Source organism: Cricetulus griseus, chromosome 3, assembly GCF_003668045.3.
Source record: "Cricetulus griseus strain 17A/GY chromosome 3, alternate assembly CriGri-PICRH-1.0, whole genome shotgun sequence".
Taxonomy (NCBI): domain Eukaryota; kingdom Metazoa; phylum Chordata; class Mammalia; order Rodentia; family Cricetidae; genus Cricetulus; species Cricetulus griseus.
In genome coordinates this window covers 223,815,322-223,828,813 of record NC_048596.1, presented here as the reverse complement: position 1 = coordinate 223,828,813, position 13,492 = coordinate 223,815,322, and the positions used below count along the sequence as shown (strand labels likewise).

Below are 13,492 nucleotides of genomic sequence, written 5' to 3'. Positions count from 1 at the left end.
AGAACCTAATCATAGCTAATGAGTATAATAAATGCTAGTCTGTACCTCTCTTGTTTAGTTTGTGTTTTATACGCAGAAGGTAACATGGACTGAATAACTACGATGCCAAGTTACAGATGGGGTTGGGAATGTTATTTGACAGCCGATTAGCGTAATCTGTCAGAAATGATGACTTAATCACCATAACAGACTCCAAATTCCCTCATAGAATTCTACCCAGAGTAATCTAATTTTCTTGCCATATTTTATTTTATATTTTGCCAGGACTAAATAGTTATATTGCTTATTTTATCCCCTTTAGTATGTTGCATTATTCTAGCAGAAATATAAATAGATCATGTTATTGTGGCTTTAAAAGGCTGAGTTGGAGCCCACTAAGCCAAAAGCAGATACAGAATTCTGAGTTATCTGTGTTCCCTATCACTATATTATTATTATGTATCAAAAAAACTGGGAGTTGAGCATTCCTACCCAAGGACCAGAAAAGGCCATTCTTTAACAGTGCATCCTTCTAGATTCCAAACAGACTTCTACTAAACCCCCCAGGGCAAGTTCTGTATAAAAAAAGATAATAGTTTTATTGGGCACTTCACATAGCTCAATGACTATGAGGGAGAAATCATAATTTTTGTTTACTGAGTTTTTCTCCATTTGTGATTTGCTATGGGAAAAAAATTATATGGTGTATTTCTTGTTTCTGTCCCTTTCAAATCCTATTTTTTCCAGGCTTAGAGCATGTACATAAAAATATGCCAGCAAACAGTAATTGAAAATTCTCCATGTACCTTTGATGGTAACACAATTGTAATGCTCCAAAACAGCTATTATGAATGGTCCTGTGGCCATATGGCCCAATGTAGATGAATCTTGTATACTCTGCTTCTCTCATGAATGTGTATCTTCAGAGGGTAACAACTTTGTCCAGAATTTATAAAGAAGCATTGAAATAACTATAACAAGGATTAATCTAAAGAGTTAACACAGCCTTTGTATGTGAATGATGGCTTACATTACCGTAAGTTGTCCATACATTAATTGATTTTAAAGATTGCAATAGCTAGAAATAACTGAATTAAGTGAATTAAGGCTGTCTCAGAAAGACATATATGTTTTTGTTTGTGTTTTCTATATTTTATGTAGATATTAAAATCATATAGGTATAGGATAGAGGCTATGGCCTTATTATGGTCATGCCACAGACAGACATGAGTTATAATCATGCCCTGTCTTTGTTTGCTATGAAGACTAGGCCAAGTTATTAAGCCCTGCCCTCTTGATTGTTCTAAATACCAGCTTCACAGGACTATTGTGAGAAATAATTAACTAACTTACAGAAAGCCTTTAACAAATTGCCTGGGCAATTGGGATTGAAAGGATGATTTACTTTGTATTCATAATAATTGATAATTATTGATTAAAGTTGTTTTTGACTGATCTGAGAAATTATTTTTGCCATTTGTGTTCCTGCTTAGCTGTCATTCTAGTAGCCACATCTTAGCTGATTTACTTTTAAAACAACAGTGCATGCAGAGGTTCTTGATCAGTGCTGATAAGTTGACAGTCCTAAAGCCACCCATGTTTCTTCCCTATCTCCTAATGCAGAGCATAATGTAGCAGTAACTGGACTGATGGAGTACTTAACTTAGAGTGGCAAAGCTATATAACTATGGGGTGTCTTACTGTAAGAAAGAGAACCTTTGATTGTACATATAATCTCCCATTTCAGGGAATCACCTACCTACAGTTGGTGGCAAGTCTTTTATAACTTGCTCACAAAATTGTTTTCATAAAAACTATGATAGCAAATATAGTTGTATTTTATATTTCATAGTTATTATGGAAGCAAGATACCAAGTATTCTGCTCAAATCATTTTTATGTTGTCATGGAGTGAAAAAGAAATTCTAGTTTGTTTTTTACAAACTGGAACCCTTTGATTCTCTCATTTGACATGGAGCTCTTTCACAATTTGCCTGTTTCATTCCCCTCCTTCTCTACTTTTAAATATTTCAGTGTAGTAACCTTATAATATGTGCCCGCACAGCTGTTCTATTAAGGGGTTGAGATAGCTTTAATAATATGTATAACAGTGACTTTCTAAAACATATTTTTTGGGTTTAAAATGCCATGTTTTATTTTGAATCTTGTGTGGAAGGTGGTGATGGCTAGGATTAAACTGGTGATGGCTAGGATTAAACAAGTTCAACATGAGTTCTCATGTGTATAAGAACTCAGCCAGGCTATCCTCTCATCATCCCCTGCCTTCCCCAGTGATGTGTTATAAATAGTATTCTTCCTTGTAAGTATCACTGGACTGAGAAGAGAAATTAGGAGGGATCAGTCTAGGTTCTTCTATAATCAATAAAGAGTGATCAGTGATTGCTGGTAATGTGGCCTAGTCTTGTACCTGTCACTGTGGCATAGTGCTTGGATTCTAGGCAGTGACAGCTGCTGCCAGAGCTAGGTGCAGTACTCTGTTACCCTCACAGACCTTCAATAGTGGCTCTGTTCCAAAGTTCTCTCTTCATTTTCATTTCCATCACCTACATCTGGCTTCTTTGTGATAAACCTAAAATACTTTCAGAAGTGAAGCATATCCAGTCCATTCAACAATTTGCCATTCTGATCACCAGTAGTGGACAGATCAGTTCTAGAGTATATATGAAGGGAAAAGAGGAAGGTGAACTCCATGATACTTAAACAATATGAGGAGGGGTCAAAGTGGGGAGGCTTCATACAGGAACGCTGTTTACTGTAGCACCATTCAGGGTACATCCAAGATCCAGCATCACACAGAAGAAGCTGTATGTTGTAGATGGTGTACAGTCATAGCTTTAGGATAGAAAAGATGATAATATAGAAATGTGTGCTCCACAGAAGCATTGCTTAGTGTTCTGAAGTGAGAAATATTTCTCTGAATGACTCTGCTTTGATTATACACATAATTCCAGTAGTCAATGTAAAAGAAATTAAGCAGCCTTTATATGAAGACCATATGTAAACTACCCTGCCCCCGCTAAAGAAGGGAGGGAAAGAAGGATGGAGCTGTTAAATTTTCCCATTTCATTATGTTCCATTTGTTTCAAAACAAGTAAGGCTAACCAGAGACCAAGAAACTGGCCAGCAACTTGATGTGTAACCATGGGCAAAGTGTAGTTATGACATAAAGAAGAAAAAAAAAAGATTCCTGTCTAAAGCTCTTCAGTAACACAAATTCAGAAAACTTTCTTCATAAAAATGCCAACCTGAAGGATGTTAAGTCAGCTGTACTCCTGTGAGCAGGATGTGTATATGTGTAAAACTGGCACCTTTCATTTTCTCTGAAAATATGTTACCCACAGAGAATAGGGATATGAGGGTTTTTTTTTTCAGTTTATTACCAGTACATGAGTAATGGGCTTATTACTCATGTTTCATCATGACCCAGGAAAACTACCCTCTTTATGTCAGAGGCTGGTATTTATAAAACTTCCTAGACTCATCAGAAATTTTAGACAGATTGTGACAGTACAGACAAATCAACTGAATTTTTTTCATGCATGGTCTATTATATATGATTGTGAAGACATAGCCTTAATTTAACTAGTACACATCTCTAAGGAAATCTTTGAGGAAAAAAGTCTTGATAATCATATGCTCACTTGCCACCCAGAAGTAGGCTCAATTCTGACTCTGGAATTCCCTTACAACTGATGAGACATGAGACACAGGAATGGAAACTACCAAGTTCTCAGAGCCTTTTGTATTGTGTTGTCATCAAGTAGAACATCCAGGTGCCATGCACAGTGTAGAAATTTATCCTTGGGCCCTAACCAGCCTAGGGAGCAGATAAGGTTCCCTAGTCATGTTGGAAAATGTTAAGCAGCCATGCTGACACCATTGGTTTCATCTCCAGTTCTTGAAAAAGGTGCTAATGATGTGGCATTCAGCTGCCAGTCCTGGTGACTAGGACAGTTTTAGTTCACAGTCGGGTAGTCTTGCATCACTTACTTCTTTGAAAGTCTCTGATGATTATAGACCTCCTTTCCTAGTTTTACTATGCTTCAGCTACTTTGTTCATTGTGAATGGTCTTTGAGAACTCCTGTTTCTTTGGTTAAAAAGTCATAGCATCATTCTATAATAACATACATACAAACATACATACATACATACATACATACATACATACATACATACATACATCCTGTTTAAACTTGTTTTGTGCCTTTGGATATGTATTCTCTTCCTTAAGATATCCTTCCTGCCGCTCTTTTTATAGTACTAGGGATTAATCCAAGGGCCTCATGCACGTTATATAAGTGCTCTCCCACTAACCTATATCACTAGTCTACTTTGACTTTTAAGACATGGTGTTGCTAAGTTTCTCAGGCTGGCTTTGCACCCATTCTGTAGCTCAGGCAGGCTTTAAACTCACAATCCTTGTGCCATAGGCTCAGTAAGGATTTATTCAAGAAGGAACACTTTGAGTTATGGAAGACACCCCAGTTTCTCCTTTCTTGGTCTATATTGGGTGTTTCTGAATTCCCATATTGTCTTAGCTCAGCACATATTGTACTCTAGAAAACTGTTGATGGAGATGTCTCAGTATCCTCTATATATTCCATCATGATGACAGCTCTCCTTTTCATTTCCTTCATCTAACAATATATGAAAAGCAAAAACAAATGAATAGATAAATAGACCCAGGATAATTCTAGGTCAGACCTTTAAACCCCCTTTGTTGAAGAAAGAATTCCTTTATTATAATCTGAAACAAACTAGAATGCCCATTCTTTTGTAGTAACCTCCCTATTCCACTCAAGAAACCTCTCAAAGTTCTTTGAATCAGGAGGTTTTGAGAGAGTAAAGCAATATGATAAGAATGACTCCTCCATACTGCTTTTGTCCTTTTTGGCATTTATATCTTGTATGTGATCAGAAATTTGTAACTCAAATGAACAGTGTTCATAATTAGCCATTCTTAATACAGTACTGATTGAACACCTTTCTCAAAGGTTACAGTGCTTTACATACATTACTAAATTATCTTCAGAATGTACCTACAGTAGGTGACCACCCACTCAGAGTTCACCATAATCTAACAACCAAAATTTCTGTGAACTAGGTTCACACCCTCTGGGCCCAATAAGGAACAAAACAAAGTTCAAGTCTATAGTGGCAGTAGCTGCCTTATTACTGCTGTTATTACTTGTAGATGGTCTTAGGTCAGATAAGATGAAGAATGAGGTATTACTGTAATACTAGTCATGAAGCTACAGAGATCAAGTGTTTGGGGAGTTTAGAGAAAAAGGGGGAATACTTTCACCTAAAGGTATGTTACAGGCACCTTTAAATGAGTGCTTACCTTACCCTGGTGAGTGAAGCCTGAAGTTCTTAATTCAAGGCCCAAAGATCCAAGTCCCATGGTAGACAATTTGTGAAGAAGCAGTGTGGTCTAAGAGAATCATCACTGTGTTAAAAGCAGGGAAATTCGACCTCTGATCCAATTCTGTCATTAACCAGCTGTATGTCCTTAGTGAAGGCACTTGTTCCCTTCATAATAGCAACTGTGTGCAGCTTTATAGTAGAATGCTGATGTTCATGTGGCTCTCAGATTCCTCCTTGGTGTCCTATACAAGTCACAGATAAGCCTGGATGGCCATAGCATTTATGCCTAATGCTCACAGCACCTGGTCCTTTTCTGGTACTTGTCACTCACTCCCTTTTATGAAAAGTGTGTGTCAACCACCACAATTGGCAGTAGACTTCCTGAGGGCAAGACCCACATTCATTTCATCTTTATGTCCCATAAGGCATACACTTACCTCTTTCTTTTGTATCTTTAAATTGTGAGTCTCATCTTTGTAATATATTAACCCATATAGTTTTTTATTATCTTGAAAGAAAAGAATGCCGTCTACCACTGTTCCCATCTATTAAGAATTGTATTTTCATCCCTTTGCAAATAATGGAAACAGTAGTCTTCATTTACCATATGCACTGTTGTCTTCCCCATTACCTACTCCTCTACTTCCTATAATCTGGAGTTGGCTCCACAGAAACTGTTTTTAACAAAAATCCCTAAGTTTTTGTTACTTAATCTAGAAAGATATTTTAGCATTTATAGCCTTCAACACCATCTTCTCTGATCATTTCCTTGGATTTTTGTTTTTTTTTTTTTCTTTACTTTAGTTGTATGTCTATGAATGTTTGATCTGCATGTGTGTATGTGACCCAGAGGTCAGAAGAGTTCTCCCAGAACTAGAGTTACAGCCACGTGTGAGTCACCATGAGGGTGCTGTGAACTGAATCCAGGTCTTCTGCAAGAACAGTCAGTACTCTTAGCCAGTGAGTCATGTCATCTCTCCAGTCCCAACTTCCTTATCTTTTTTGGGGGGGCAGGGGGGATTTTGGTTTTGGGCTTTTCAAGACAGGGTTTTTCTCTATGTAACAGTGCTGACAGTTCTGGAACTTGCTCTGTAGACCAAGTTGGCCTTGAACTCACAGAGATCTGCAGATCTGCCTGCCTCTGCCTCCCTAGTGCTAAGATTAAAAGTGTGTGCTACCACCACTACCACCACGCTTAACTTCCTGATTCTTAAAACTCCTGTCATGGCTCCCAGCCCTTCTGCCAGCAACTTGCTCTGTCCTCTTAATAACCTCAATGGTTCTGCCATTGCTCTTGGTTTCTTTTAGTCCATAAGTTTCCAACTTCTTGCTAAACCATAGTCATACCAAATGTAGTATTTTCAGACTGGCATTGTTTTCTTGAAATGATTTGCTCTCCTTTTCCCTAATTGAGCAACAACTCTTGGATCTATCTGGCTGTCTGGGCCTGGAGTTCTTCTCCCTCATCTCCAAAAGAGACAGTTAACACTGAATTTTATACCTTCATAGTATTACTGGGGCTGTTTTCTAGCTGTCATCCTGGCTCCTCTGACTTTTATATAATCTATCCTCTGTGATGTCACAAAAACTGACCTTTTTTCTAAACTCAAAACTCTGCCTGGTTATCTTTACTACTTAAATCTCTATCCTGACCATACACTTGACAAACCAACAATTTATTAGCTTACAAGCCCCTCTAACACAGTGGTTCTCAACCTTCCTAATGCTGTGACTCTTTAATACAGTTCCTCATGTTGTGGTGACCCTCAGCCATAAAATTATTTTTATTGCTACTTCATAAATTGTGATTTTGTTACTGTTATGAATCATAATGTAAATATCTGTGTTTCCCAATGGTCTTGGGTGACCCTTGTGAAAGGGTCATTTGACCCCCAAAGGGGGTCGAGACCCACAGGTTGAGAACCACTACTACTCTCAGATCTGGATACTGACCACCATCACAGCCTTATGCTGCCTTTTTGCTGACATGATAAACTCCTTTTGGAAAGGAACTGTGTTCGCTCTTTTTTTTTTATTTACATTCTTTAATTACTACTCATATTTACATATCCATCCCCCATTCCCTCGCCCACCCATCCTCCCATGTTTCCCACCACCACCCTAACCCACCCCCCAACTCCTCTCCAGGGATAGTGAGACCCTCCACCAGGGACCTTCAAAATCTGTCATATTGTTTGGGGGGGCCTAGGCCCTCCTTGCTGTATCTAGGCTACAATAGTATCCTTCCAGAGGGAATGGGCTCACAAAGTCCATTTGTGCTCTACGGATAAAAACACTGGCTCCACTGTTAGAGGTCCCATAGACTGTCTTGGCCTCCTAGCTGGCACCCACATTCAGAGGGCTTCGTTTGGTCCAATGCTGTTTCCCCAGCTTTATAACTAGGGTCTTCATGCTATCAGCAGGTCAGGTCCACTGTTTCTGCAAGTCTCTCCAGCCCCATGTTGGCTCCTTTGCTCATCCCTCCTTCCTCTCCACAACTGGATTCCAGTAGTATGGTTCATACTACTGGTGTTTGCCCTTTTAACTTTTATTTAATATAGTTTTTTATAGAATATATTCTGGTTATAGTTTCTAATTCCTCCCAAGTTCCTCCCTTGCTTGCCTTTTATTCAGATCCACATCCTTTTTGTCTCTCTGTAGAAAACAAACAGGCATCTAAAGAATAGATGTTTGCACTGTTTGCCAGTCATACAGTGCATGAGGGGAAAACCCTGTCTTGTGGCCTTTGACAGTCAGATGGCCTTAGCCTAGATCCTGACACAAGAAAACCATACAAGAAAAATAAACAAATTGGAATAGGACAAAACAAACAGAAGAAAAACTTAAAAAACATGCTAAACATATAGAATCACAGACACACATGTTAGCAGATATGTAATACTTAAAAATAAAAATGCCCTAACAAAACATTATTAGACAAAAAATTTCTGAAGAAGATTTTTGTGTTGGCCATCTACTGCTGGGCCTGGGGCCTGCCTTTAAGAGTTGTTTGTATCCCAAACATTACTTGTGTAAAAAAACAAACAAAACCCCACAAAACAACACTAGCAACAAAATGGCTCCAGATGGCTGCTGATGACATTCCACTATACTCATATATCAGCTTAGCCATCATCACAGAAGCTTGCTCCTGAAGTGGTAGAGAACAAATATAGAGACCTACAGCCAGATATTATACAGAGAATGAAAGACCTTGAAACACTAAGCCCTAAATGGGTTGTCTCCATCAAATAAAAGGAGACAGAAAGAGTGTAAAAGCCAGAGGGGGATGGATAATCCAAGAAAACAAGGCCCTTTAAATCAACATGATGGATGCACATATAAACTCACAGAGATTGAAGCAGCATGCACAGGGCCTGCACAGGTCTTCACCTGTTAGTGTGCTAGAGGCAAAAGGAGGAATGGATACAAGTTCCCATCCCTAACCCAGAATAAAGATTTGTTTGGTTGTATCCCTATTGAAACTCCATGGAGAAAATAAATTATTCATTTGCAAGTGATCATCAACTGGAGATTGCTTCTAGGTTAGAAATGAGGCTCTCCTGAACTCTGAGAAAGTGGATATGATGGAGACATCCCACTTAGGACTGAGTGTTCCACTCTGCAAATTGTAAGGCTGTGGTTCTCTATATTTGTCCCCTAATAATGCCAGAAGAAGCTTCTCTGATGATGGCTGGGCAAGACACTGATCTATGAGTATGGCAGAATGTCACTAAGATTCATTTTATTGCTTTGTTCCTTTAGCAGGACAGTAGTATTTTGTTTTCCCCTAGGTCTGTTACGATAAATCTTTCCGCCAAAAGCCACCCAAGCCCCACCGCCACATGTGCGCTTTACGCCAGCCGCCCGCCCGAGTTAGGGCCCAAATTAATACACAGAAACTTGTATTAGGTTCAAATGCTGCTTGGCCAATGACTAGGATTTCTCATCTGTTGGCTCAGACTTAATTATCATAAATCTATATATTTTATAAGACTTATCTTATAGAGGATGCCTTCATTTGGCACCCTCTCTTGCCGGTGGATTACATTGTGCTGCTGGAGGAAGAGTGGAGGGAAAAAAAGGACACTTCCTGTTTCTCCTTTTTTAAATATGAGTCTCCTTGCTATGTCACTTCCTGCCTGGAACACCACTTCTCTACTACATTTCCCAGAATCCTCTTTGACTTCTCGTCCTGTCTAACTTGCTGTCTCATTAGCCAAACAGAACTTTATTTAACAATCAATAAGATAAACATACACAGTACATTCCCCATCATAGGTCCCTAGCCTATCTTTTCTCAGGTTCTTGGCCACACATGCAGTATCAGATATGGGTTCATTCATACCATTGGGTCTTTGATGGGACATCTGTAGGTTTGACAAGCTGTCTTCTTCTCTTTGGCTAACAAATCTAAGAACTGAAACTAAATACCATGTTTGCTAGGAAACTTTCTCCTTTCTTGGCAAAGTAAAACGTCCTTTGTCCCTTGTTCCTAGAAACTATGTGCTGCCTCTCCTCCAGCATTAAGCCTGTTGCTCTGCTAGCTGTTTGCACTGTTTGCCAGTCATACAGCACGTGAGGAGAAAATCCTCTCTTGTGGCCTTTGACAGTCAGATGGCCTTAGCCTAGATCCTAACACAAGAAAACCATACTGACTAAATGAGTGGACAGAAGGAACTAAAGGATAACCTACTCACAGACACTGTTGATCTTCCTTAAACCTTGTTCTTTCCCTCTTCCTTGGTCGAATCAGAATTTTCCACAGTTTGGTGTTTTTTAAGGACTATTTAGGACTCCTAAACATTATATTCTTAGCAAGCTTTCATTGGGCCACCAACCAGCTGCCAAATCATGACATAGAGTTACTGTTCTGACTGCTCAGCCTTTTCTTATGCTTTTTCCACTAGGTCGTATAACTTAATTTAACCTGTTTATCCTGGTCTACGTTTTTGCCTTGGAGCTCTTTACCTTTCTTTCATTCTCTATGCCCTATTCCATGTCTGGCTTGCTTGTGGCTACCTGGCTAGCTAGCCTGCTGGGCCCAGAGTCTGCCTATCTTTCTCCCTGTGTTCTCTCTCTCTCTCTCTCTCTCTCTCTCTCTCTCTCTCTCTCTCTCTCTCTCTCTCTCTTCTCTCTCTCTCTCTCTCCCTCCCTCTCCCTCCTCTCCTCCCTCTCTCTCCCTTCCTCCTCCCCATCTCCTTCTCCCCCCACCTCTCTCTCCCCCCCTAGATTCCTCCTCCTTATTCTCTATGCCTGCCAGCCCCACCTATCCCTCTACTGCCTAAATATTGGTCATTCAGCTTTTTATTAAACCAATCAGGTACCTTATGCAGGCAAGGTGAAACAAATACAGCACATCTTTATATAATTTTAAAAAATGCAACATAAACAAATGCAACACATCTTTGCCTAGTTAAACAAATGTAGCATATCTTTACATAGTTAAAATAATATTCCACATCACCCACAAGTAGTCTCTTCTCCACAAATTGAATGTATGAATGTATGAGTTGGGAATGCTAGTAGATGCTGCATCTTGATGCCTATGCTCTATGGATAAAAGCATTCTGCCTTTCAGGGCATACAACATCTCTGAATTACTTAGGGTCTTATCACTTGGCAGTTATTTCTCACTGTCTTCTTCCTTTGGTATTCTAAAGACACTGGTGTGCATTTGGCGTGCACACACTACCTGATAATAATGACCCATCATGTAAGTGCCATAACTAAGTATCATTCCCCTTTCATTTAAATTGGATAAAACCCAGAGCTGTGGCTTGCAAGTAATGGAAGTCCACTGGGGAAATTAAAAGTTCACAAAGAGTGGACCCATTATAATAAAAGGTTTTGCACAGCCAGTGATTCTACCCACCCTGTGGCTTCCCTGTTCCTTGGGGTGTGATGAAATATCAAATAAGAGGACCTTAGGAAGTAGTTTGAGGAATTTATTTTAATTGGAAATAGTGGTAGCATTCTGTGCTTGGAGTAAACTCTGGATCATACACAGCAGTGTCATCATCTTTGTATAACAAACCATGGAGCATCCAGGTCTGCCATGGTTCAGGATCTTAACCTCATTTGTTTCAAGTTTTCTCTATTCCTTCATATTACTAGCAGAATTAATGGGCTCATGTCTCTCTCCTGCCCTTGCTCCTATTGTTCCCTTTATCCCTGTGGCTCTGCATTATATACTGGTACCTAAATCAAGCCACTGATAGACTTCAAATATTTCCTGTTGAGACTTGAGATAAACCCAGAAAACAGAGTAATTGGTAGACAAACAAAAATGATCAGCATTTAAGTGGTACAGCCATAATTCTAAATTCTTCAACACATCCTGGGGCCTGCCCATGCATTAAGCACTTTACATGTGTGGGTCATCCTTCTCTGCATATGAAGAGACTATATTAGAGAAGTTACACTAGCCCAGATTACATAGCTGTGATTGCAGAGCTAGAATTACCTATAATATAAAGGTGGAAGCTATATTGAATGGCAAAGCCAGGTTTTTACTCCAGCCTGACTCTAAAGTTCAAGTTTTTCAGTGCTATTCCAGTGTCCCATGGCTTGAGGGCTAGATTCCTGAACGTAAAGTTTAGGTAACAAACTAAGGTAATAACACCATTTAAAAGCCTTGTTATTAATTACGTGTCCTTGTAATTAGCAGTACTTGAATAGTATCATGCTTCTGAAACTGGTTTTACAGTTGTTCAATCTGCCTTTACTTTCTCACTTTTATATTTTTAGATGCATCATCCCATTCAGATGAAGCCTGCAGATAGTGAAAAGTCAAATGGTAAGTGGTAACCAACTCTCTAATGTAATAATGTCTGCTACTTTAGATCAAGTCTGGTGGGGGAGGAAGGAACCAACTCTAGTTGTTTTCCCTCTGGAAAGTGGACAGCTGCTACCCCAGGAACTTTGCATTATGCTTAGTACCTCTGGTGGAATTTATGCTTCACTCTTCTTTTTCATTTATCTGTGGGGGAAAACAACAACTGTGAAGACTGTGACAAAGAATGGTTTTCTGTTTCCTCTGCTTAGGGATTGCCCTATCTGGTAACCTTGTGGGGTTTGGCTAGTATTAATGTACTCCTAGTACCTAACCAGTGGGGAGAGCATGAATGGAAAATGAGTAGTCCATTAAGAAACAGGTCATCATTTTTTGCTCTCAACATTGTTCATCTTTGACTGTCTTACTACATTTTTCTCTAAATTGTACCAATACATTTGCATCAGAATCCATTCAGAATTCAGTCTGCTGATTAAATGAACATGCAGTTGCTGTGGAAAAAAAATGTATTTGATAAGATCTATAACAAAATTGAAATTTGCCTCTTCAAGTCACTTCAGGGTGATAGTCCACACTTTTTTTCAAGTTTTTGCTTCAGTCTCTACAAGCCTCCTGCCCCATTTTGTTCTTTTAATTTACTGAAATGTATATTAAAAAAATCATCTACCTTCTGGGACCACAGAGCTCCTCTGTCCCGTAAGACTGACATAATCAGCACTGTTTCCTTCCAGCAGGCAGTTTTGCACCTCATTAATTAGTAATCAGGGCAGAAGCCATGCACTTAGAGATCTATATATCTGCAAATGTAAATTTTGATTGGGTTCTAAATCTCTACAAGGTTTTTGTTGTTTTGGTTTGCTTTGGTTTTAGATTTTTGTTTGTTGTTTTGGCTAGTTGTAGTGTATTCCATTTTCTGGCTTCTTCATAGACTGTAAGGTTTGGAAGAAAACTCCCACGTTGTCACAAGGGCTGCTGGCACTGGTTTGTCAGAGCTGGGGCTCACTCTCTGCCACTCACCACTCCCTCTGAGCAGGTCCTGATGCTTTGTTCCTATCTCTCAGCCAGTACTTTCGTCAGTGCCGATTCACCTTCCCTATACTATTTTATCATAAACAATGGCATTTATCACAGTTCACAAGAAACTGATTCTAAAAATCTGTCACTGCTTTGTTATGAGACCATGATCAAATTGCTTCTTTCTTCCTTCCTTCATTAGTTACTCATTTATCATTTACTGTGTGCAAGGCAAATTGTCTAAGGGATGGTATTACAGCAGTAAATCTGAAAAAGAAAAAAGACTATGTCCCTGACATGGAACTTTATTCATTT

The 13,492-nt window shown here is 39.2% G+C and overlaps 1 protein-coding gene across 4 annotated transcripts in view; it reads left to right on the top strand.

Moving 5' to 3' along the window:
• The window catches only part of Celf2 (CUGBP Elav-like family member 2), a 166,782-nt gene that overhangs the window by 76,006 nt on the left and 77,284 nt on the right, over positions 1 to 13,492 (top strand). For all 4 annotated transcript variants that reach the window (XM_035442834.1, XM_035442836.1, XM_035442835.1 and 1 more), the window contains one exon: positions 12,118 to 12,166. In XM_035442834.1, the coding sequence (XP_035298725.1) occupies positions 12,118 to 12,166 (49 nt within the window). The remainder of the gene's footprint in view (positions 1 to 12,117; positions 12,167 to 13,492) is intronic.